Consider the following 26,427-nt stretch of genomic DNA (forward strand, 5'->3'; position numbering starts at 1 on the left):
CTAGGTCGGTGTAATTCCCGTCCGGGACGAACTATATCCTAAACAAGGCCGTTCTCGGAACGGCCGGCTTTCTGCCATCCTGTCCTCACAAAGAGGAAGAGAGATAGAGAAGAAGGACGAGGTGTGATGGTGGTGGTGGTGGTGGTGGAGAGGAGGAGAAGAAGGAGGAGCTGGTGAAGTGAAAGAAGGATAAGGAAAAGGACAAAGAGGAAGAGGGATAGAGAAGAAGGACGAGGTGTGATGGTGGTGGTGGTGGTGGTGGAGGAGGAGGAGAAGAAGAAGGAGGAGGAGGAGCTGGTGAAGTGAAAGAAGGATAAGGAAAAGGACAAAGAAGGAGGTGATGGTGGTGGTGGTGGAGGAGGAGGAGGAAGAGAAGAAGGAGAAGAAGAAGATGGTGGTGGTGTTAGAGGTGGAGTTGGAAGAGAAAGGTGAGGATAATGAAGAGCAGGAGAAGTGAAAGAAGGAGAAGAAAAAGAGGAAGAGAAAGAAGAAGGATGGGGAAGAGGAGAGGAAGGAGAAGTAGAAGAAGAGGAAGAAGAAAAAGAAAGTAAAAAGAGCAGAGAGTGATGGCGTATGAGAAGGAGGAGAAAGGAAAGATGAAGAAGTAAAAGGAGGAGGAGAAGGAGGAAGCAATTTATTGAACAGAATCCATGATGTTTAGGACAAGACGTGGAATGATCTGTACCTAGATATTGTACTGTTGGTGATAATATGACAATAGAGAATAGGGATAGGACAAGCATTGAATTGAATAGAATTTGGATACACTACCCTAGAAAACGACAATGATGATGTCGATTTTGGATAGCACATTCCCAATGCTTTTGTAAATTTGTATCTTTTGAATATAAACATGTATTGTGTAGTTCAGTGAAATGAAAAACTCAAGAAAAGGACCCCTAACGAGGTTCGAGGTTCCCAAAGGTCTGATCTGACACAAAATCTATTCAACAAGTTTCTTTCATCATTTTTTTTCTTTCGAAAATTGGGAAAATCGTGTGAGAGTTATCAACTCATCACTTTGAAAAACCGGAATAAAGCATTGTAGTTAAATTTTCAAATCAATGAAGGAGGGATATGAGGAGGAGGAGGAGGAGGAGGAGGAGAAGAAGAAGGAGAAGGAAAAGAAACAATAAAAAAAGGAGAAAAAACGTTCTTTCCTGGCGATTCACCAACCGAACTAGGAAAACAAAAAAGAAATCTTAACTTCCAATTTCATTGTCCATTGGGCAGTGCTATATCTAAAATACCATCACACTTGCCCAGTTTCTAGGCCTAAACTCTAGAGAAGGGGAGGAAACAGGAAGACACTGCTGAAATGAATGAACTTTATCGACTGACCTGCACATAATTGCTCGATCAGATTTTCAATTAAATTTTAATGTCTATCCCTTACCTTTATAACACCTCCCTCTCTCTTAACTTTCTTTTTTTACCCTTCCTGTCTTTTACCTCCCCTTTATCAACCTTCCCTCTCTTATCCCATCTTCCTTTTAGCCTCACTTTCCAGTTTCTTCCCTTTCTCCAAACTCGTTTCAGTACCTTTTCTCTTAGCTTCCCTTTATTATTATTATTATATTACACTTTATTAGGATTTTACAATGTTTTTTACAATACAATATTTACAAACAGGTACACAAAACAAAATAATTGTACGTAATTCAAAATGATGATACAAACAAGGAATTTAATTGAAATTGGTGATTAAATTCTAGAAAATATGGCCACGAAAATGGAAAGGATTTGCTTAAAATAAATTCCTCATTTAAATTGAAAAGTAATGAATTTCAATTTTCAATTGAAAAGTCATTAATGAATTCCTTATTTAAATTGAGAAGTGATTTTGATTTCCCTTCAATTATTATTCATTTGGACTGAAAAGTAATGAATTTGAATAGACTGAAAAGTAATTAAAAATAAATTCCTCATTTAAATTGAAAATGAAAAGTAATGAATACAAATAAAATTCCTCATTTAAATTGAAAAGTAAACCTTTTGACCTCGAAGTAAAGCTCTCACAATATTGACAGACTTCCTTCTTTCCTAGTCCTTTAACTCCTTTTCAACCTTTTTCCTCAACCCCTTCCTTTCTCTCCCTTTCTTTTAATGGAGCAGTTGCAAATGGGTAAACATTATAAATAAATCGTCGATTACTATGTAAAAAGTTAGGAAAAATCCAAATCGGAGGTCAAAACTCCAAAAAAATAACTGTAAAAGTTTGAAAATTGAATTTTCACTTTCCGTTCTAATGAAAGAGTTCAAATATGTGTGACGTCAGACTTTACGCAGTTGTTTTTTTCGTCCGTTAAGTAGCGCCACTATGCATTTCCTAGTCCTTTAACTCCTTTTCAACCTTTTTCCTCAACCCCTTCCTTTCTCTCCCTTTCTTTTAGTGGAGCAGTTGCAAATGGGTAAAAAATATAAATAAATCGTCAAGTTAAAACTTCGAACTCTATTCTTTCATTCGAAAATATTACACTTCTGTTTTGGGGAATATTTTGATTCTAGGCAGGAATTCCTCTATTTTCTTTTTCACTTATTGGAAATTCTCACCACATACTTTGACCAGGATTTTATAAGAGCGATAGGTAAGAAGAAGGCATTTTTCATGATATATGCCTTTGGAGTTTGGATGTTTTCTCCCTCATTTTTTCTTCTCTCTCTCTCTCTCTCTCTCTCTCTCTTTCTTCTTCAATGGAGCAGTTGCAAATGGGTAAAAATTATAAATAAATGGTCGATTCCTATGTAAAAAATTGGGAAAAATCCAAAAAAGAAAGAACAAAAAATCATCATCCCTTTATCATCATCCCTTTATCATCTCTTCCCTCTCTTTTACCTTTCTTTTTTTACTCTTCCCTCTTTCTTACCTTCCCTTTATCACCCTTTCATATCTCTTATCCAATCCTCTCTCTAGCCTCATTTTCCAGTTTCTTCCCTTTCTCTAAACTCGTTTCAGTGCCTTTTCTCTTAGCTTCCCTTTATCACACTTTCCTCTCTTTCACCTTTCTTTTTTTACTCTTCCCTCTTTCTTACCTTCCCTTTATCACCCTTTCATATCTCTTACCTTCTCTTTATCATCCATTCCCTTTCCAGTTTCCAATCCTCTCTCTAGCCTCACTTTCCAGTTTCTTCCCTTTCTCTAAACTCGTTTCAGTACCTTTTCTCTTACCCTCCCTTTATCATCCTTTCCCCTCTTTTACCTTTCATTTTTACTCTTCCCTCTTTCTTACCTTCCCTTTATCACCCTTTCATATCTCTTACCTTCTCTTTATCATCCATTCCCTCTCTTATCCAACCCTTTTTTTATCACCCTTTCCCCTTGTACCACCTTCTTTATCAGCCTTCTCCCTCTCTCCCTCTGTTATTTAATCTTTATCACTCTTCCCTCTTGTTCTATCCTCCTTCTAGCCTAATTTTCCAGGTATCTCCCTTTGTCTAGCTCATTTCCCAGCTCTCGTGCTCGCTCTCTCTCTCTCTCTCTCTCTTTCTTTCCTTTATTGTACCTGCCTCTCTGTAGCCTCATTTTCAACTCTCTCTTTCTCTCTCCTTCCCTTTGTTTTCCCTGTTTCTAGTCCCAATAGCCCCTTCTCTCCTTCTCTATTCTAAAAGGTAGGAATCTGGGGTGAAAGAAGGAGGAAGGGAGGGGGAGGGGGAGGGGGAGGGAGGAAGAGAGAGAGAGGGCAATATTAAGGATGACGATATGAACCATTTCATTATTCTTTAGCCTTCTCCTCTTTTCCAACGTTTTCCCATTTGGTACATTTCTCTCTCTCTCTCTTTCCTCTCCCTCCTCTCTCTTTCTCTCGCCCTCTTTCCTCTCTCTCTCTCTCTCTCTCTCTCATTTTGTTCCAAAGTGACCTTTATTTGTTTGTCTATGTCCGACATTTTCTTCTCTCTTCTCCCCCTCTCTCTCTTGTCTTCCTTTTGTTTCCCACCTTTTCTTTCACTTAGGTGGTAGGTACAATGGTCCATTCTTTTATATCAATTTACCTTTTTCTCTCCATCTCTTTCTCTCTAACTCGATTTTCAGCTATTTCTTCTTCTTATAACCTTCGTTTTTTTTTTTGTCCATTTCCCATTTGTCTCTCTCTCTCTATTAATTACTCTCTTGCTCTCCTTTGTCCTCTCCCTCTCTCTAATTTTCCGTCATACTGTCCTTGTCTCTGTCTCTCTCACTCTTTTCTTTCGTCTTTCTCTCTCTCTCTCTATGCGGCAATATCATTTCATTAGATAAGCTGTGGGCTTTGGGATGTGCTGAGGTAAAATGCAACAAATTTCCCATTTTTATGGGCGCATACCCAAAAACTGACTTTACGGTAAGCCCTTCCCTCTTTATCCCTTTCATTCGTTCATTTCTCCCTTTAATTCCTCCATTATTCCCTCTTTATCCCTTTCCTTCCTCTATTTTTCCCTCTCTCTCTCTCTAGTGCTAGTACTATCATCTCCTCTTCTCTCTCCCTCTCCCTCCTTTTCTTCTTGTTTGTTTATTCTAGTGTGGAAATAGGTATGGTAGGTTGTTGTTCTTTCTCTCTCTCTCTCTCTTTCTACGTGCGAGTAGCGTAAGTACATAAGCCTAACACTGCAATATGTAAATGTAAAAGTCGGGGGATAGAGGGAAGGAGGGAGGAAGAGAGGGGAACAAGGATAAAGGGAGAGAGAGAGAGAGAGAGAGAGAGAGAGAGAGAGAGAGAGAGAGAGGGAGAGAGAGAGAGAGAAGACATGTATAATTCCACCTCGGTTCCCCAGCATTCCTAACAGTGTTGATGTTATAAACTTCTAAACCAATGACTTTCAACCTTTCTAATAGGGTCCCTCTGGACTGAAACTTGTGTCCCTTTATATGTACCCGTACGTACACCTTCTGGCATTTAAATGGCACCCAGGGGTCAATAGGGCCCCTATTGATAACGAGGTAGAATAGCCCCTAATTACAGGGCCGTTCAAAAGGGGGGTTCCCCTACCTACAGGGCTCCTCAGAGGGAGGTTTACCCGGTCAGTAGTGTATATTTTTTCGGAGTCCCCCTCCCCCCTACCGCAAGATTTTCGCCTGGGGCGTTTATGAACGGGGTGGAAGGAGTGGATGCTCCAAATTATAGGCATTTGAGGGCCCCTGAATGTGTCTCTACGGGGCACCTATAATGCCCCCGGGGGGTGGGATATACGGCAGTACATTTGCTCCGAGCTCCTCAAGAGGGCCCAAAACCAGCAGTGTAGGTACACCCTAAAATGAGAATAGAATACGAGGTACCTAAGTGAGAGACCTGAGGCCCTGTTTAACCTGTAGACGGCCCTGCCTACCTAGGAAATAGGTTACATGAACCTGAGACGTATTGTGAGAGCACTTTTCATTATACAAAGTACAGAGTATTCAGAAGGGATACGAGTATCTGTATGCATAAAAAACGAAGTTTATGTTTAAACTCTTCTAATCCATCAGGATAGTTCGATTTTTACTTTCCTTATCCTATAGGAAGCAAAGTAATGTTTTTCCTTTTCTTTGGGGAAGGTGATTCAATGCAAAGGCAGCAGACTTTGCAATTTTATTTTTAGGCAAAAACATTACTATATTAGGCACTTCTAAATTGTACGTAATTCAAAATGATGATACAAACAAGGAATTTAATTGAAATTGGTAATGACCTGTGTACGGCCCTGTCTACCTAGGAAATAGGTTACATGAACCTGAGACGTATTGTGAGAGCACTTTTCATTATACAAAGTACAGAGTATTCTAAAGGGATACGAGTATTTGTATGCATAAAAAACCAAGTTTATGCTTAAACTCTTCTAATCCATCAGGATAGTTCGATTTTTACTTTCCTTATCCTATAGGAGGGAAAGTAATGTTTTTCTTTTTCTTTTGGGAAAGGTGATTCAATGCAATTTTATTTTTAGGCAAAAACATCACTATATTAGGTACTTCTGAATTGTACGTAATTCAGAATGATGATACAAACAAGGAATTTAATTGAAATTGGCAATTAAATTCTAGAAAATATGGCCACAAAAATGGAATGTATTTGCTTAAAATAAATTCCTCATTTAAATTGAAAAGTAATGAATTTCAATTTTCAATTGAAAAGTCATTAATATGAATTCCTTATTTAAATTGAGAAGTGATTTTGATTTCCCTTCAATTATTATTCATCTGGACTGAAAAGTAATGAATTTGAATAGACTGAAAAGTAATTAAAAATAAATTCCTCATTTAAATTGAAAATGAAAAGTAATGAATACAAATAAAATTCCTCATTTAAATTGAAAAGTAAACCTTTTGACCTCGAAGTAAAGCTCTCACAATATTGACAGACTTCCTTCTTTCCTAGTCCTTTAACTCCTTTTCAACCTTTTTCCTCAACCCCTTCCTTTCTCTCCCTTTCTTTTAGTGGAGCAGTTGCAAATGGGTAAAAAATATAAATAAATCGTCAAGTTAAAACTTCGAACTCTATTCTTTCATTCGAAAATATTACACTTCTGTTTTGGGGAATATTTTGATTCTAGGCAGGAATTCCTCTATTTTCTTTTTCACTTATTAGAGGAGCAGAAAGAACTGCGCAGAAACGTATGCACACAAACACATTAATGCGTTGCCTACGAGGGAGCTTTGCTCGGGACATTTGATGTGACGTCTTCGCCTACGGGAGCGTATGCCGTGACGTCAAAGTTCAAAATTTACCGGCATTTTTTTTTATCGATTTATCTCGGGATCTAGAAGTCGTAGAAGAAAAAGAAAAATTCCGTTGGTCCTCATTTTTCCTGCTCTATGACTTTGAAACATCACCCAAGTAAGCGCAACTGATCTATTCCCCCTTTTCCTTCATATATATTTATAACCTTTTTTTCCTCCTCACTTTTTTTCCTATATTCTGTGACAAACTTTCTCCTTCCCCTCTCTCTACCTTTCTCCTACCTCAGTCCTTTCCCCTTCTCTGACTATCTTCTTCTCAGTTATAGGAAGGGAAAGAGAGGGGGAAAAACGTCTCTCTCTTTGTCAACCTCGTTCTCTTTTCGCCTCCCTCTCTCTCTCTCTCTCTCTCTCTCTCTCTCTCTCTCTCTCCTTATCGGAGAGGACAAAGAGGGGCAGATAATTTTTCTCTTTCTCAATCTCGTTCTGTCTTTCTGTCCCCTTCTCTCTCTCTCTTGCGCGTTCTCCATCTTTTAATTATCTAATTTGTCTTTCCCCAGTAGTGTTTTTTCTATACGTTGTTCTCTTTATATTCCTTCTCCACCCCCCCTCTCTCTGTTTTCCTCTTTCTCTATTCTTCATAAAGGAAATACCTGACGTGAAAATCTCTCTCTCCTTTCGTCTTGTGTCCTCTCTCTCTCTTTGCGTCTATCTTTCTCAGTTTTCGCTTTTGCTCCAATAATTGTGTAATTTCTCATTTTTTTTCCTCCAAGTGGATATTTGTCATTTCTCTCTCTCTCTCCTCAATTTGTCCATTTATCCCTCTCTCTCACTCTTAATAATGCTCACTCTGTCTAAAATATGGTATGTACCAGAAGGTATCGTAATTCTATCCAATAAATTCCATCAACTATGAAAATTTTCAACCCTGAATGGAACGAATAATGTTCAATTTTATAACGAATTTTCACCCTCTAAATCTAAAAGAACCTCTTCTGCAAAGTTTAAATGAATTCAAGCAGAGACTAAGATTTCTGAGAAATTAACCATTTTCAATTTCAAACACATGACTTCCACACTTGACACGTTTCGTCTTCCTCCATACAGCTCTTAAACTCCATTTACCAAATCTCGCCTTGGCTTACAGATTCATTTGATTTACAACCCAAAAAGGAACATGTCTACACATTTCAAACAAATTTAATGAAACATTTCTGAGAACTGTATTATTTTCACACTGCAATCCATGCATACAGCACCAAAATTCTTAGAATCTCCCCCTATACGGGACTTTTGATCTACATCCCAAAAAAGGAACCTCTTTGCCAAATTTCAGCGAATTTGACCGGAAGACAAATAGGGAAATGCTGCGGTCACAAATTGACCGCTAAAAGACAAAATTATTTTCTCTTTGAAAAATATCACATGGTTTTTGTTTGCTATGTTCACCTCTGTGGGGAAATGCTTGAGATAGTCGAACAAAAGTCATTTGAGAGGGAAGGAAGGGGGATGTAGAGAGGCAAAGGGGAGGGATTCAGAGAGGGAAGGGAAAGAATTAGAGGGAGGGAGATGAAAAGAAGGAAATTAGGAGGAGACAGGGACGGAGGGTGAGAGAAAAAAGAGGGGGGCTCTGGAAATACAAGGGGAAAGGAGATGGAAAAGTAGAAAAAGGATAGAGTTCCAGAGGGTTTTATGGTGAGGTGGTATTAAGGGACGAAAAGGGACTTAAGGGGAGGTAAAGGAACAGGGAGTTTATGGTGGCGGGATATTTTCTCGTCATTCTATGTGCTTTTTCCCTCCCCTCCTCTTTTTATACATCGAAACTACCTCTCCACCTCTTTATCCCTCGAAACTACTCCTTATCTGCCCATTTTATTCCTCAAAACTACCTTTCACCCGTCTTTATCCCTCAAAACTACCTCTCCCCTATTTATACTTTCCTTCACGTTCTATTTTCAATGCTTAGTGTCTCCCTTTTCTTCTCCCTTCCCTCTGATCCCATTTACTCTTTTTCCCTTCTTTTATTTCCCTTTTTCACATGGTCTTTATTTCCCTCGTATAAACATCTCATTTTCTTTTCTTTTCTTCTGAATCCCATTGCTTCAACTCCTCTCTACTTTTTTTCATTTTCCCTTTTCTCCATCTCGCTGTATAACATGTTCTTTACCGCTGTCTAACATGTCATTCCCTCTCGCTCCCTCTCTAACTATTTCTATTTCTTTCTCTCTCTCGTTCTCTTTTTCCCTTTCTCTAGAATTTTCTGGTTCGCGGTATACTATCTTGGGAAAAAGGAGAGAAGGATGAGGTATGAGAGGGAGCGATGTAGGGACACAACAAGAAGGGAAAGAAGGAGGGAATCAGAGAAAAGAAAACTGTAGGGAGGCATAGAAAAGAAGGAGGAAGGCATGGAAAGAGAAAATTTGAAGGGAAAAGGAAGGTTGTAGAGAAATCGGACAAAGTGGGAGAGACCAAGGAAGAAGGAATAAGGATGGAAGGCTGGAGGGAAAAAGGAGAGCATGAATAGAAAAAGGGAGAGAAACGGGAAAGGGAAAAGACAAAACGGGATGAAAAGGGAAGAAAGGGAATAGAGGAGATGTAGTGAGAGGGACAAAACAACGGATAGAGAGCGCTCCGAAAGAGTCGGGGAAAAGGGAAGAGAAAGAGAAAATGGGACGAGAAAGGGAGAAAATAGGGGGAGATAGGGAAAAAATAAGGGGGTAGAGGGAGGAAACAGGGGGAGACAGGGAGAAAATAGGGGGGTAGAGGAAGGAAATAGGGGGAGACAGGGAGAATATAGGGGGGTAGAGGGAAAAAATAGGGGGAGACAGGGAGAAAATAGGGAGAAAAGGGAAAAGAGGTGTTTCAGTTCAATACAGACACTTGCTTTCGTAGGATTTTGCGAGGGCATCACGCTTTTTCGTGACGGAATTTTTCGAATTTATTAAATATCAACATTACTAGGGAATCTTTTTGTCTCTTTTTTTGGCGTGTAAAAATTTCAAGTGATCATTAAACTTAATTTTTCATTAAATTTCATTTCATTTTACAGACGGATTTTTTTCGACGAGTTGTTGATTTTAATTTATAGCTGTGACACACTTGCCTTTTTTGCGGGGCAGATTTACAAATTTTCAGTCCAACCGCAGTTGGGGGCATTTTTCGGTAGGAGTTTGGTCTATTACGGGATCGTTTTTGATAAAGTTGAACTTTTTCTTTGTACAAAAATACTTTTTTGCGTTACTTCCTGGTATATATTTTTTTTTTCGGAGTTGTCTAGAGCTCTAGAGCATTGGAATTTTTCGGTGCAAAAAACTAGGTTATATTTTTTGGGGACTGGTGATTTTTCCCCTATATCCCAGCTAATTTTGACTTTTTTAATTTCACTTTTGAATTAGAAGGATTTTATTTTAATTCAATTATTTTTATTGGAGGAACTCTTCTCACTTTTTTTTTACTCGTAGTTTCGCAAGAACTTCCCGAATTTTTCTGACACCAAAAAGTCTCCAATTGAGGTGCAAACTTTTAAAATGGCAATCCTTTACTAATCACCCTATCTTCGCCAGCTAGGAAGAAAATCTTGAGTTCTAATTCATTTCTCCAGACAAAACTGCCCCTGTTGGAATTCAAAATGGCAAACCTCACACGACTTTCCATTACCCTCGTTCGACCGTAACATGACCCTCCCGCCTCCGTGCAAACTATGAAATGGTCAACTCGCTGATCTTATTTTTGTCTCTTTTTTGGCGTGTAAAAATTTCAAGTGGTCATTAAACTTAATTTTTCATTAAATTTCATTTCATTTTACAGACGAATTTTTTTCGACGAGTTGTTGATTTTAATTTATAGCTGTGAGACACTTGCCTTTTTTGCGGGACAGTTTTACAAATTTTCAGTCCAACCGCAGTTGGGGGCATTTTTCGGTGGGAGTTTGGTCTATTACGGGATCGTTTTTGATAAAGTTGAACTTTTTCTTTGTACAGAAATACTTTTTTTGCGTTACTTCCTGGTATATATTTTTTTTTGGAGTTGTCTAGAGCATTGGAATTTTTCGGTGCAAAAAACTGGGTTATATTTTTTGGGGACTGGTGGTTTTTCCCCTATATCCCAGCTAATTTTGACTTTTTTAATTTCACTTTTGAATTAGAAGGATTCTATTTTAATTTAATTATTTTTATTGGAGGAACTCTTCTCACTTTTCTTTTTACTCGTAGTTTCGCAAGAACTTCCCGAATTTTTCTGACACCAAAAAGTCTCCAATCGAGGTGCAAACTTTTAAAATGGCAATCCTTTACTAATCACCCTATCTTCGCCAGCTAGGACGGAAAATCTTGTGTTCTAATTCATTTCTCCAGACAAAACTGCCCCTGTTGGAATTCAAAATGGCGAATCTCACACGACTTTCCATTACCCTCGTTCGACCGTAACATGACCCTCCCGCCTCCGTGCAAACTATGAAATGGTCAACTCGCTGATCTTGCTGATCGGAGAATTTCGAGCAAGCTTCGTGCTGATCATCATGGCGATCAGCGTGACTCTGGGGAGTTTCGAACATTTGGAGGAAGCAGATGAGGACGACTATGTTATGTTCAGCGTTAACGAAACAAGTAAGTAGAATAGAATATACCTTGTTTATCCTAATGGGATGAGACTGAAAAGTCCCTTTACCCCAGCAGTCTAAACAAGGTCTAGTTTATTATAATACTTTGTTTGTTCCCCCTTGGCGCTTGAATAGAACATAGCTTGTTTATCCTGCTGGGATGAGACTGAAAAGTCCCTTTACCCCAGCAGTCTAAACAAGGTCTAGTTTATTATAATACTTTGTTTGTTCCCCCTTGGCGCTTTCAAAACAATTACAAATATTTCATTTAGAAACCGTATGACTGAAGAGTCCCTTTGTGCTAGCAGTTTCAAGCCAACAATGAAAAGACTCTTACGGGGTCTCCAGAGGTCCTATACATATAGTCTGATCGAAGGCAACGAGAAATTTTATCGAAATCGGATAAAATTGTACCTAAAACAAAGGATTTCTTAAAAAGGGTAAAAAATACAGGGGCTCAAAATTGCAAAAAAAAAAAAAAAAAAAAAAAAAAAAAAAAAAACCAACAAATTACATCACCCAAGTAGTGCAACTGATCTATTCAAACTTTCTCCTTCCCCTCTCTTTACCTTTCTCCTACCTCAGTCCTTTCCCGTTCTCTGACTATCTTCTTCTCAGTTATAGGAAGGGAAAGAGGGGGGGGGGGAAACGTCTCTCTCTTTGTCAACCTCGTTCTCTTTTCGCCTCCCTCTCTCTCTCTCCTTCTCGGAGAGAGGACAAAAAGGGGCAGATATCTTTTCTCTTTCTCAATCTCGTTCTGTCTTTCTGTCCCCTTCTCTCTCTCTTGCGCGTTCTCCATTTCTCCATCTTCTTTTTTAATTATCTAATTTGTCTTTCCCCAGTGCTTTTTCTATAATACGTTGTTCTCCTTATTTTCCTCCTCCACTCCCCCTTTCTCTCTCTCTCTCTCTGTTTTCCTCTTTCTCTATTCTTCATAAAGCAAATACCTGACGTGAAAATCTCTCTCGTTGCGTCTTGTGTCTTCTCTCTCCTTCTCTCTTTCTCTCTCTTTGCGTCTATCTTTCTCAGTTTTCGTTTTTGCTCCAATAATTGTGTAATTTCTCATTTTTTCCCCTCCAAGTGGATATTTGTCATTTCTCTCTCTCTCCTCAATTTGTCCATTTATCTCTCTCTTTTTCACTGGAATATAATAAGGCCATGGCTGTGTCTTTCTCTCTCTTTTTTCTCTTTTACCTCTTCTTCTTTTTCCTTATTTTCTCTGTGTTCACTCTTTTACCTTTAGGATTCCGTGCAATCTTCCTTGGCGCTTTCAAAACAGTTACAAATATTTCATTTAGAAACCGTATGACTGAAGAGCTCCTTTGTGCTAGCAGTTTCAAGCCAACAATGAAGCAAAAAGACTCTTACGGGGTCTCCAGAGGTCCTATAGTCTGATCGAAGGCAACGAGAAATTTTATCGAAATCGGATAAAATTGTACCTAAAACAAAGGATTTCTTAAAAAAGGTAAATACAGGGGCTCAAAATTGCAAAAAAAAAAAAAAAAAAAAAAAAAAAAAAAAAAATCCATCATACTTTCAATGGGATGGGTAAAACAAAGTACATATGTAGGTAAGTACCTATCTACAATCTACACACACTACCACGGGAAAAGAAAACTTATATGTACCTACCTACATACGGATACAATCACAAATAGGGAAAAGGTATCTCCAACTACAACTCTTTTGACGTACCTACAACTCTTTGAACAAAATTTAATTTAATCATGTCTATTTATATTTAATTTAAGCATGTCTTTCCCAAGTATCTTTCTACATAGACATCAATCGAAGCTACTGAAAAGTAAGTTCGGAGGGGTTACAGAAAAAAAAAGCAATAAGCAAAATTGTGACGCTACAATGATTGATTGCACCTTCAGAACTGGGGTATACAGGGAAAAACAGCTTGTACAAACCAGGAGCAAAGAAAAAAGAAGGAAGGATGTGAAGAAGGAGGAGAATGAAGGAAAAGGAGGAAGAACAAGGAGAAAAAAAGGAAGAGGAGGAGGAGGTGAAGGAAGAGGAAAGAGTAGAAGGAGAAGAAAAAGGAAGAGGAGAAGAAGAACAACAACATCTTGTAAAATGTCAACTTCCCCCCAACTTGAAGCTGAAAGGACAGGATACCTATAGAATAAACCAAACAAAGGTATAATATGTTCTTATATGTTTTCACTTTTCACGGTCCAGCAAATTCTGTATTTCTCGAGATTGTAATTTGCTAAATCTCCTGCGATCTTCTTTGCCAGGTTTTCTATTGGGTATTCTTCGTCTTTCTTTGATCCTTTCAGAAAAAAAGAAGGAAGGATGTGAAGAAGGAGGAGGAGAAGAAGAAGGAGGAGAATGAAGGAAAAGGAGGAAGAACAAGGAGAAAAAAAGGAAGAGGAGGAGGTGAAGGAAGAGGAAAGAGTAGAAGGAGAAGAAGAAAAAGGAAGAGGAGAAGAAGAAGAACAACATCTTGTAAAATGTCAACTTCCCCCCAACTTAAAGCTGAAAGGACAGGATACCTATAGAATAAACCAAACAAAGGTATAATATGTTCTTATATGTTTTCACTTTTCACAATCCAGCAAATTCTGTACTTCTCGAGATTGTAATTTGCTAAATCTCCTGCGATCTTCTTTGCCAGGTTTTCTATTGGGTATTCTTCGTCTTTCTTTGATCCTTTCAAAGTTGTTTCTAATAATCTCCGCTTTAATACATCTTCTTCCTTTCCTCTTTTGTATTTCTTCTTTTTCTCTTTTGCTTCTTCTTTTTTCTCTTTTACCTCTTCTTCTTTTTCCTTATTTTCTCTGTGTTCACTCTTTTACCTTTAGGATTCCGTGCAATCTTCAATTTCTTCCCCTTTTCAGAAACATTCTCAATCAAGTCTTTATCAGGTCTTTTTCTTTCATCAGATTCTTTCTTGTCTTGGTCGTCCTCTTTATGGTTATCTTGAAATTTTTCCCTTTTCAGAGGCGTTCACAAGTCTCAATCGTGTCTTCTACTTTCATCAGGTTCCTTCTTTATCGTGATCGTTATCTTTGGTTCTTTTCTCTTATCTTATTCCTCCTTATCTATTTCATCTTCTCTTTGGTTTGGTTCTTTTCCCTTTTCTTTCACTTTTCTATTTCATTTTCTGTTCCCAAGACACCTTTACCTTTACCATCCAGTATCATTTTCCAATCTGATTTTCTTCTGATCATTTAATTTTCAATTCTGTTTATTTCCCCCACTTAATTTTCTCCCCCCCTTTCTCTTCGATCTGTACAATTCAAATTCCATTTTGATTGTGTGCTCCACTTTTACAAAAAAAAACTTTTTGTTCTACTTATTTCCTTATATTCTCGATCTTTTCCCTTCTCCTCTTTCTTACCCTTTTATTGCATCTCCACTTCTTTCACTTTTCACGTTCTATTTCATATCCAATCTCCCATCATTTCCTCGAAACGTTTCACAACTTTAGGCTCTTCTCTTCCTTTTCCCCCCAAGAGGTTTGACTGTAACTACTGAGGTTTTTTAGTCCCGAAATGGAAGAAAGAAGGACAGGATAGGAGAAAGCCAGTCATTCCAAGAACGAACCTTGTTTAGGATAAAGTTTGCCAAGGATGGTAAATTACCACCATTGGTAATGGAACCCGCGATCTAGCGTTTACATCCAGTATCATTTTCCAATCTGATTTTCTTCTGATCATTTAATTTTCAATTCTGTTTATTTCCCCCACTTAATTTTCTCCTCCCCTTTCTCTTCGATCTGTACAATTCAAATTCCATTTTGATTGTGTGCTCCACTTTTACACAAAAACTTTTTGTTCTATTTCCTTATATTCTCGGTCTTTTCCCTTCTCCTCTTTCTTACCCTTTTATTGCATCTCTACTTCTTTCACTTTTCACGTCCTATTTCATATCCAATCTCCCATCATTTCCTCGAAACGTTTCACAACTTTGGGCTCTTCTCTTCCTTTTTCCCCAAGAGGTTTGATAGAGGGAACTGTAACTACTGAGGTTTTTTAGTCCCGAAATGGAAGAAAGAAGGACAGGATAGGAGAAAGCCAGTCGTTCCAAGAACGAACCTTGTTTAGGATAAAGTTTGCCAAGGATGGTAAATTACCACCATTGGTAATGGAACCCGCGATCTAGCGTTTACAAGGTAGGCGCGCTACCCTTCAAGCTCTCTGGGCTGACACTTTTTTTCAATTTATTTATAGCGGTGCATCCCTACCTTATTTTCATCTTTCCATCCCCTATTAAATTGTCCTATTTTTTCCCTAGAGAAAAATCCGTACACAAAACCAGCACACACGGGGATAAACTTAAAGGTATAAATCCCAATTAGGCAGATATTTCCGACTAACGAAACAAAAACATTCCAGAGAGCTATTAAACGAACAAAAAAAGTAACCCAATATGTTTACAAGACTTTAAACCTTGCATACAAAAAAGTAAGCCATCTTTTACAAGATTTTTAATCCTAGGGGTTTCTCTTTGTTAAAGCCAGCGCTCTGTCTACCCAAAAAAGAAGAAGAAGAAGAAGAAGAAGAAGAAGAAAAAAAAAAAAAAAAAAAAAAAAAAAAACCAAAGTGGATTAGTGTTAACTGCTGAAATTTAAGCCTCCCAATTAGGCCAAAATGAGACTGAAAATTGGAGTAAAAAAAGTAAAACGGTTACTACGGTTCAAGGTAAACGAATTCTTAGAATTAGGGGAGTAAGAATAAAATTAGTCAAAAATATTAACCCTTAAGTGCATGATTTTTTCTTTTTTGCCGAAAAAAATATATGTGTTGCCTTAGAGAATTCTAAGATACCCATTCTTTTTATTTTTTTTTTATCTTTTTTTTTAACCGAGATATACCGGTAAAACCTTAGTGTGTCATATATGTTACACCATGCAGTAAGTTCCCTAAAGGAAAAACGCCAAAAGCGGTGGAAAACCGTCAAAAATCGGCCTAAATACCGCCAACCGCAGCACCTATGGTTTTGAGTTACATCCTTGTCGTCTGATTTGCATGACTCTCAGTGCATGGTGTATCATCTGTGATACACAAACAAATTGGCGTTTTGCTAAGTTGCTATAATAATTGAAGTAAATCTGTTTGCGTTGTCTTATTTATGAAAGAACAAGAAATAGGACCATATTTTTTGCGACAGTAAAAATATTTACGGAAATACATCAAAACTTACCTTGAAAATCACAAAATCTTCCTCTGAAGACACCTGCTGGTTTTCACGACAGAAATGGCAATATTTTTCTTAAATTCCAAACAAAGTGATAACTCTCTATCACAAAGTGTTGCCAAGTGTATAGAGAACCTCTCAGAATCAACAAATTTCAAAAAAAGTCTAACAGATCGCAGCAGTGGTACCGAGAAGTTCATGTATCATATGTGATACGGTATGAACTTAAGGGTTAAATTACTCACTGTGGTAGGCAAATAAAAGCTCGATTTTTTTACAAGATTGGGTAAAAAAATAAATAAATAAAAAAAAAAAAAAACCTACGGGCAAACTAGTAGAACTTTTATTTGAAATACAATACATACACTTTAACAGCAAAGCAGCAGTTCAATTGGCATAATTAGCTGTGGATGGAGATGTAAAACAGCCTCGTGGAATTCCGTATACCATCGGAGATGAACTTCGTGAAACTCCGCCGAAGATCGAAAGCTTCGTCTATGATCGAAATACTACTTCTTTCACTGGACTCGGAAATCGTAGACACTGCTGTTGTTAGCTTCGACTTTTTCCGCCGTTTACTTCGTTTGACTTCGACTATCTTCGACTGTCTTCGATAAACTCCGATTGTGTTTGATTTTACTTTGGGTTGTCCAGATCCTTGTTGACTTTGGACGCAAGGTTGACCAGGGTTTGCAGTTTGATCAGCTGGTTGCTTTGGTGACGAAAGTTGAGGCGGTTGTCCCGAAAGATCGAAAGCTTCGTCTATGATCGAAATACTACTTCTGTTGACTTTCACTGGACTCGGAAATCGTAGACACTGCTGTTGTTAGCTTCGACTTTTTCCGCTGTTTACTTCGTATGACTTCGCTTAACTTCGACTGTCTTCGATAAACTCCGATTGTGTTTGTTTTTACTTTGGGTTGTCCAGACCCTTGTTGACTTTGGACGCAAGGTTGACCAGGGTTTGCAGTTTGATCAGCTGGTTGCTTTGGTGACGAAAGTTGAGGCGGTTGTCCCGAAGAATGTCCGGGTCTGAGAAGGACACGTCCCAATACCAGCCGTACCTGAAGACAATCAAAAAAGCGAACAGAATTTTTTACTTTCTATTTTTAGAAGTTTTCAGAAGTCAGTATTAGAAAAGACACTTTTGTATACCTGTTATTTATGAAATAAATAAATGAACTGTGAATTGATTAGAGGAATAGCAAATAATAATGCTGATCCAGACAAGGGCTTGGTCAGTAAGCTAATGAAGGAAAGGGAACTGCTGGAATGAGACTAAAAAGGATTTCCAAAGGAATAAATTATTGATAGTGCTGTGTTGATCAACCAGTCACAGATCAGCAGCTTACTTATTTGTTTGTTTTAATAAATAAATGTTTCTTCTTTTTTTCTTTCCTTTATACACAAAAGCCCACTCCGAGACTTAGGTGTAGGGGCAAATAGTCCTAAAGGATAGATTAAGCTTCTACAAATCTACGAACAAGTCCCTTTATCCAAACAACGACCTGAGCCATATTTGTGATTGATTCACCGAATAATAATTGAGGAAATACCGGTGCCTCTGTTGGGATACGAACCAGGGGCCTTCCGTTGACCAGGTGAGTTGAGGTAGTCGTCAAACTACCTCACCGTGGCCCATTATAGGCCAGATTTCGGCAAAAAAAAAAAAAAAAAAAAAAAAAAAAAAATTTCGCTGTTACTTACCACTTTGGCGTTTTCTGTCTAATGGAGTTTTAGACATCTGTCATTAACATCTAGGCTTCATCTAGTCTCGTCTAAGCAAGAGGCAAGATAAACAAGGCGTACGTTTTCCATTATCTGTTTTTAATCCATTATCCCCTATTTTGATCCATTACTCGATCGTTTCCTACCTAATGCATTGGCTTGTCCAGCCACTCTACTCTGTCTCTGAATTTCAACTTTCAGCCTTTTTTTTCCTTTTTTCTCCGCCTGTCATTTTTTCTCTCTCACAAAATCAATCCTGTCTTCTCAATTTCAATATTTCCCTTCTTCTCTCCGCCCGACTGTCCTTTATATCACAAGTCTCATAATGTGCTGTCCAATCATTACCATATCTCAGATTCGACCATATGTATATCTCAGATTAGATCATAAGTCTCAGATTCGACCATATATCGCTTTTTTCTTCGCCTGTCATTTTTTCTCTCTCACAAAATCAATCCTGTCTTCTCAATTGCAATATTTCCCTTTTTCTCTCCGCCCGACTGTCCTTTATATCACAAGTCTCAAAATGTGCTGTCCAATCATTACCATATCTCAGATTCGACCATATGTATATCTCAGATTAGATCATAAGTCTCAGATTCGACCATATATCTCTGTTTCGTCCATTTCTCACATCCTCACCGTCGGGAAATCCTATATGCTGAGGATATATGGAGAAATCCTACACTACACCAGGGGTTCCCAAACTTTTGAGTATCTCCTGATACCTCAAGGTTCTTTTGGCGTACCACCAAACATCAATCTTGCGTGGTTTGGGGGTTAAATAAAGATATTATATAGCGCCGCAGGGAATTTTTTTTTTTTTAATTGTAGGACGATGTCACAATTTTTGGTGCATTGATTGTAGATTTTTTCTCTCCCAACTAGGGTTGCCAGATTTTTTTTTTTTCAAGAGGTTTGACAGAGGGAACTGTAACTGCTAGGGTCTTATCGTCCCGAAATCGAAGAGAGAAGGAAGACAGGATAGGAGAGAGCCAGCCGTTCCGAGAACGAACATTATCCCATCAGGATAAAATCCGCCCCGGGCGTGGTTTGGGGGTTAAATAAAGATATTATATAGCGCCACAGGGAATTTTTTTTTTTTTTTGTTAATTGTAGGACGATGTCACAATTTTTGGTGCATTGATTGTAGATTTTTTCTCTCCCAACTAGGGTTGCCAGATTAGTTTTTCGTATTTACGAGACAAATCACAAAAATTCAAATCTCTCCGCATACCACCAGAAATGCTTCCGCGGAACCTCTGATTGGGAACTTCTGTTCTGCACTTAGGAGAGATGGGGATATCCTGTACTCCGAATAGATTCTCAGATTACTCCGTCATTTATGTCAACACTAGCTTTCCCTCCGCCTCTCTCTTGTTTTCCGACGTCCCAGGAGCATGGAAGCGTGAAAAATGTTTGCGCTCTTTTATTCTAATAATGGATTCTGTTACTAACCCGTTCGCCTTTCCATGGACTTTCTCAGTTTATGACTTCATGCCATTACAAGTCACGAGGCATCTATTAAATTCTTCTTGCCGTCTTATCAGTCTAGTTAGCTCGGAGGGTAGAGCGTCTCCCTTGTAGGTTTGGATTCCCGCCCGGGGTGAATCTTCAACCGGTAAGGTTCCATCTTGGAACGGCAGGTTTTCTCCAAGGGGGTTCTCTACATGTTTGGTAGACATTTTTAGTAAAGTATGAACTACAAATAGAGACCCTTAACTGCCCGGGGAATGTCGCTTTGAGGGTGGGTATACGCCAGTGCCCACTACCAATGTCTTATGTCTGTGCCTTGACAAGCAGTCACATTTTCAGTTCATTCAGTTCAACATCCCACAAGACGACGAATACCCGTTGTAAGAGCAAAAATGAAACTTTGTTCATTCTGCCTGAATGATCATGCTGTTGAAAGAGTTAACAAGTGGCCTAGTCTTAAGAAAAGAGAAAAAGAGGAAAACAGTATACACTGAGAAAAAAGAGCAACCATTGTGAAAAGGGAAGCCCGCAGCCAGAAGTCATTTGAAACAAATAGGTACGGCAGGAGTAGGAGGAAGAAAAGATAAGAGGCGAAAACAAAAGGAGTCAAGTAGAAGGACTGGAAAGTTGACGAACAGGATGAGATGGGGCAAAAGATAAGTTCCACGAAGAGAACGTAGGAAGTCCAGAGAAAGAAGAAATAGTTGGAGAAAAAGAAAAGGGGGAAGATAGAAGAAAAGAAAAACGAAAATTGTTGCCAAGATTACGTAACTTTCTCGTTAGGAACTTCTAGGAAGTACTCGTTGTTCAGTCCCTCTGAAAAAGGGTTTCTTAACTATTTATATTATAAGAGAAAAAACAAATCTCTTAAAGAGCGGTGGGGTGGAAGAGCTCCTTTAGGAGAACTCTGCCAGACTAAAATAAATACCAAAGAGAACACTGCTCCAGCATGTTGCGAACATCAACATTTTTAGTTGCTTATTTATTCGTTCCCTCTTCCTTTTTGGAAGAACCCTCTTCATACGTTCAACAAGTAACTGAGAGAATATAAATAAAACAACGTTTTAAGTGCTACTACAATAGATATAAAATACCTTGTATATACTACCAGTACCAAGTAGTGCTTTATTTAGACTGTCAGCTTCTTAGAACAGGTAGTTGCATTCTGCAAGCTTAGAACAAGTTGTTCCAGCAAAGGACTGAAAAGTGTCTGACTCTGACTCAAACTCAAAAGTGAAACAAAAATCTTGAGATCCAGGGACAAATGAAGGATACAAGGGAGACAGCAGAAATGACAGTTCTGCTGACTCTGTATAAGCTGTTCTAATTGATTTACCACAGGGTTTTGTGGCCAACTGATGAGGGCCAAAAAGTTCGAAAACTTCAAAGTTCAAACAGACAATAGGAATAATGTTTTCTTCTTTTACTGCACCTTTTCCCAATTTCATTTGGGGTCGACGTTACCCTCCCTTGTCCTACCCATCCATATCCTCCTATCTGACGCCTCCTCCCTTCTCTCTCAAGTCTTTTTCAACCTAATTTCTCCACCTCAGTTTTGATCTGTCCCTCTTTCTCTTCCCCTGTAGGTATGGCTAGTGTTTCTGCTTGTTTACCTATAGAACTCTCGTCTCTTCTCTCTAAATGTCCATCAGGAACAAAATGTCATTCTAGGTTAATGGGAGAAAGGAATTCACTATTCATGAAATGTGAAATTGAGGACACTACTGTTTCTTTGTTGTCGTCGTCTTCTTCGCCTTTTCCCGTGTTCAGACGGGGTCGGCGTTTTTCGTCAGCCTTTCAATCAGCCCTAGGGTGATTGCTTTTAGTATGACACTTTGTTTTATCTACAATTTTGAGGATGTCCTTCGCAGCTTCGCACTTAACCTTTGCTATTTCTTTTGTAAGGGGAATTTCAGATTGATATATTCCCTGTTTAAAGTCCAAAGCTAGACAAAACTTGAGGACACTATACGGGCTAATATTGTAATATTATGTTCGCGCTAGGCAAACAAGACTTTCCATATTAAAACTTCCCTATGCTCAGATGAAGAAGAGGGGGGAGCGAGAAAGGAGAAGATAGGGGAAGAGGAGGATAGAGAGAGAGGAGACAGGAGAGAAAGAGGGAGAGCGAGAGAGAGAAGAGAGACGGGGACAGAAGAGGGTTAGAAAGAGAGGAGATATTAAAAAGAGAGAAAATTTAATTGAATAGCATACTTGATTTTTATAATATTTAGCATAAAAAATACATTTCCTGCTAATATCTAACTTATTGAGAGAGAAAAATATTTAACAATATCGCTTATTTTACTTGAATAGGACTGGAAAGTCCCTTTTAACCTCTTGAGGCACTTAAACACTGCGGACATTAGATCCCTTTACAAGAGTAGTTGACTTCGTTACTTCGTATAGTCACTAGCCCAGGGTTTATACGCTTTTCCCGGAATGAAATCCCATGACTATTCCAGAAATTTTTTATGAGTTTTCCAGAAAATTAGGGGGCGGAGGTACTTAAAAATCAGTAAGATTACCTCTTCATTTAAATAATATATGCAAACGTCAAGGAATATGAAGGAGAATGCGCCGCAGGCCGTTTTTCGGAAAAATTCACATATTTAATTTGAACATTTTTAATTTTTGACCGGGTGACAAATTCCACGACTTGTCCAGGTTTTCTTCAAATTGTGACAAATTCCATGACTTGTCCAGGTTTTCTTTAAATTTTCACTATTTTCCATGACTTTCCCGTGACTTTTTGGCCGATTTTCAGATTCCATGACTTTTCCACGTCGCGTATAAACCCTGTAGTCAGAAGAGGTATATTGAGGAGAGAATTTCATATCTGGATTGGGATTAAACACCATCGTACACGAAAACTGCCCTAAAGGATGGGTTAAGCTTGTGCGAAGTCGGAATAAGCTTGTAAAAATCCGGGATTGAACCCACGGCATCCTGTTTACCAGGCGAGCGTCTTGAGCACTACACCACCGAGGCAGATAGTTAAGCTGTGTCCACACATAGTCGAAACCGTCGATCGACAAGGTGAAGAGGTGAATCTATGTTGTCGAGGCAGTGTACGGTTTCCGTCAACGTCGATTGACGGCGTCGACTGTGTCGACACAGATTTAGAGAAAGCTTTGAGCACTACACCACCGAGGCAGATAGTTAAGCTGTGTCCACACATAGTCGAAACCGTCGATCGACAAGGTGAATCTATGTTGTCGAGGCAGTGTACGGTTTCCGTCAACGTCGATTGACGGCGTCGACTGTGTCGACACAGATTTAGAGAAAGCTTACCTCTGGCTTTCGGTTTGTGGTACTTGGGTTTTATCCCGTGGTCCAGCCTCTAGTGTAGACCTCACAAACTCTACCGTGGCAGGATTCGGCTGAACTTGAGTCTCGTACTTGGAATAGAATTTTCCCTTCGTACAGTGAACTGAAATCAGAACAGAACCAGAACTAATTGGGACAAGAGATATAATTCAATGAATGTTTAGATTTAAAGCCTACGACAGAAATCAATTGAGGAATGAAGACGACACCTTTGTTCAGCAGTGGACAGAAAACGGTTGTCCATGATAATGATTATGAATTAGGACAAAGGATCCCCTTCGTACAGTGAACTGAAATCGGAACAGAACCAGAACTAATTGGGACAAGAGATATAATTCAATGAATGTTTAGATTTAAAGCATACGACAGAATTCAATTGAGGAATGAAGACGACACCTTTGTTCAGCAGTGGACAGAAAACGGTTGTCCATGATAATGATTATGAATTAGGACAAAGGATTCCAAAAGAATCTAAGGAATACTTGAACTTAATTTGTTAAACGATTGGATTAAGTGCATAATCTGATTGGCCAACAAGTTCGAAATAAACCAATCAGATTGCAAGACCACAAACCAAATTTAAACTTGGATTGGGTCCCGACCATTGAACAATAAACTTCCGTTTTTTTTTCACTGCTGGGATTCGATCCGCAGTCCCCTTGGTTATCAGGTTATCACAGATCAAGCAAGATTTGTTTACCTCTCTTCATATGTTGAGCATGAAGCTTTTTCACTTTAGCTTCAATGGAATCGAGATCAGCATCGATTTCACTAAAAGCTGACTCGAGAGAATTCCTCTGTTTCATGATACGCATGTTGGATCAGCGAAAATTTTAATCGGTTTTCTGTCAAGTCCTCGGGAGTGATTTTATGTAGAATTAAAATAAAGAGTAAAGATTTAGGGTAATTTTAAAGATGTATTTATTTATTTTTATGTACTGAAGTGTGAACGTAAGTAACAGAGTAAAATGACGGAAAAGTTGACTGAAATTACCAGTACCACCTTGTGCCCAAATCATGTAAAGCCTTCGAGATTACTTGGCTGTTGCAAATCAAAGTTGAGTGGATTGTAATTAAGTAAGAAGAACTACATGACCTACTTCGTCAGTCTATGCCGTCTTTGAATTCCATGCATTTGCTTCTAGTTTACTGTCTGTATACCTATTTGGTTGTTGGTTGAAGTGTGAACGTAAGTAACAGAATAAAATGACGGAAAAGTTGACTGAAATTACCAGTACCACCTTGTGCCCAAATCATGTAAAGCCTTCGAGATTATTTGGCTGTTTTGCAAATCAAAGTTGAGTGGATTGTAATTAAGTAAGGCAGAAGAAATACATGACCTACTTCGTCAGTCTATGCCGTCTTTGAATTCCATGCATTTGCTTCTAGTTTACTGTCTGTATACCTATTTGGTTGTTGGTTCCACCACAACTCCTAAACGGGTTTGTCCGATTTTGATATTTGGCAAATAAAAAAATCCAAGGGTGATGTTACACCAAGCGCGCATTGTTTGCAAACAATGCGCGCTTGGCGTAACATTACCTGAAAAACCGACAGCAGCCGGATCAACTCCGCGCACACTCGAACGCTGTTTGCAAGCCAATGTTTGTGGAAAAATGATCGCGCTTGGTGTAACGTTACCTTTAGACAGTTTTATCAAATCTAAGGATACTCAAGTCAGGTCATCAGTGCAAACGTTTGCAAACAGTGTTGGTGTAACATTACCTTAAGGTCTACCAAACCAAAATGAAACACATCCTTACCAAAAGTCAGCGGATGACTTGTAGAAATGTCGGACCGACCTGGAACTTTGGTTTCGTTGAAGAATAGTCGGAACAGTCCGATTTTGATAATTGGCAAATAAAAAAATCCAAGAGTGATGTTACACCAAGCGCGCATTGTTTGCAAACGTTCACAAACGTTTGCAAACAATGCGCGCTTGGCGTATCATTACCTGAAAAACCGACAGCAGCCGGATAAACTCCGTGCACACTCGAACGCTGTTTGCAAGTCAATGTTTGTGGAAAAATGATTGCAACCGTTTGCAAACAGTGTTTGCAAACAGTGTTTGCAAACGATGCGCGCTTGGTGTAACATTACCTTAAGGTCTACCAAACCAAAATCAAACACATCCTTACCAAAAGTCAGCGGATGACTTGTAGAAATGTCGGACCGACCTGGAACTTTGGTTTCGTTGAAGAATAGTCGGAACGGAGGCCTGGAGAAAATTTGGCGGGCCGCCGCACCTTCGGGGGTTTTACTGCCACTATCGCCAGTGATTGGAGTAGACATTATTCGTACACGAGTTTAGTGGGATGGTAGATATATCTTAGTTCTTAGTCTATTCTAGTTTGTTTTGTTTAGACTGCGGGAGTAAAGGGTCTTTTCAGTCTCATTCTAGCAGGATAAACAAGGTATATTCTATTCTAGTAATTAGCGCTACCACCATCTGAGCATTCCACCAAAAACGGCTACTGCAGATTCACTAGTGACCGAAAATATTTTCTGGAGCAGTTTACGTCAGGGCCCCAAATCCTAAAACTTGATTCACAAACCGCTGGAGTTACCTATTTGGATCATTTTTCATTCGGAAAAAACACTGGATTGCCAACACAAAGAAGCTGTTATTTCAAATTTGAAACACTGTAGAATCTGTAGATAGAAGTACCCTGACACAAAATATCGCGACTAAAGAAGAAAAAGACGGGCTAGAAAGGAACAAATTAAGGCTTATTGTCTTGTTGCTAAAACGAAAAGTTGAAAACAAACCACAATCAGCAGACAAACGTTGCTTTGGGACAATCCATTTAAAAGAAACACTTATTAAAGGGGATTTAGCTAAAAACCGGCAAAACGAAGTTCTAGCTTTCTAGAAAAACACACAATCTGGGCACATGTAAACAAAATAGTCGACACACTGTCTGAATTTCGGGACAAAACTCATGGAGGGAAAAAGGGATTTTTTGTTCAACAGCTAGAATAGGGAAGAAATTCAATAAAAGGTGATGGGGCGGTGTCCGGGTACGAATTAATTCTGTTTGATCGTTCCTAGTCACCTTTATAAAAGGGAAAAATTCCCTTTTTTATGAGGGAGAATTTTTTTTTTCTCCGCAAAGGCTGACGGCAACAGGGGGAAGAGGGAACTTTATCGAACAAACTAAACTTTTTTTCTCATTTCGTCTCCACGCTTTTATAATGCAGCGCGGGAGTTTTTGAACTTTTAATAATATTTCCCGCACAGTGTACTTTTTACTTTTCTTCCATCTTCTGAGTACTGCTTCCTCAGTCTACCGATACAGAATGAGAAGGATTTCTCAATCTTTGTTCGAACGAAGGGAAGGAGTTTCAAGTTTTAACTCTACGATTCTGCGTAGAATGTAGCGTCCTTAGTACGTACTATGGTCGATCAACATCGCCTAAAACTTGTCCACCCTATATTTTTTCCTTCCTACCAAATTCCTTAGACGTTACCTACTTTATTATCCAGATCCGGTCGATTTCGACCGAATTAGGTCGACTG

General features: G+C 38.8%; 1 protein-coding gene across 4 annotated transcripts in view; it reads right to left on the reverse strand.

Moving 5' to 3' along the window:
* The window catches only part of LOC103516690, a 40,889-nt gene extending 16,955 nt beyond the window's left edge, over positions 1–23,934 (reverse strand). Inside the window, exons 1-4 of one of the 4 annotated variants that reach the window (XR_003393550.1) lie at positions 23,608–23,934; positions 22,872–23,010; positions 17,242–17,437; positions 16,739–16,977 (exon numbers count right to left, since the gene is read on the reverse strand). Coding sequence is in view for 3 of the 4 variants with exons in the window: in XM_026829012.1 (XP_026684813.1) it covers positions 22,205–22,376; positions 22,872–23,010; positions 23,608–23,722 (426 nt within the window). In the remaining variant the exon portion in view is untranslated. Of the gene's footprint in view, positions 1–16,734; positions 16,978–17,123; positions 17,438–22,167; positions 22,377–22,871; positions 23,011–23,607 lie in introns of those variants that run through there. The other 3 variants (XM_008481672.3, XM_026829013.1, XM_026829012.1) reach the window with 3 other exon arrangements.
* Between the last annotated feature and the right edge of the window lie 2,493 nt (positions 23,935–26,427).

Source organism: Diaphorina citri, unplaced genomic scaffold, assembly GCF_000475195.1.
Source record: "Diaphorina citri unplaced genomic scaffold, Diaci psyllid genome assembly version 1.1 scaffold1644, whole genome shotgun sequence".
In the NCBI taxonomy this organism is placed as follows: Eukaryota; Metazoa; Arthropoda; class Insecta; order Hemiptera; family Psyllidae; genus Diaphorina; species Diaphorina citri.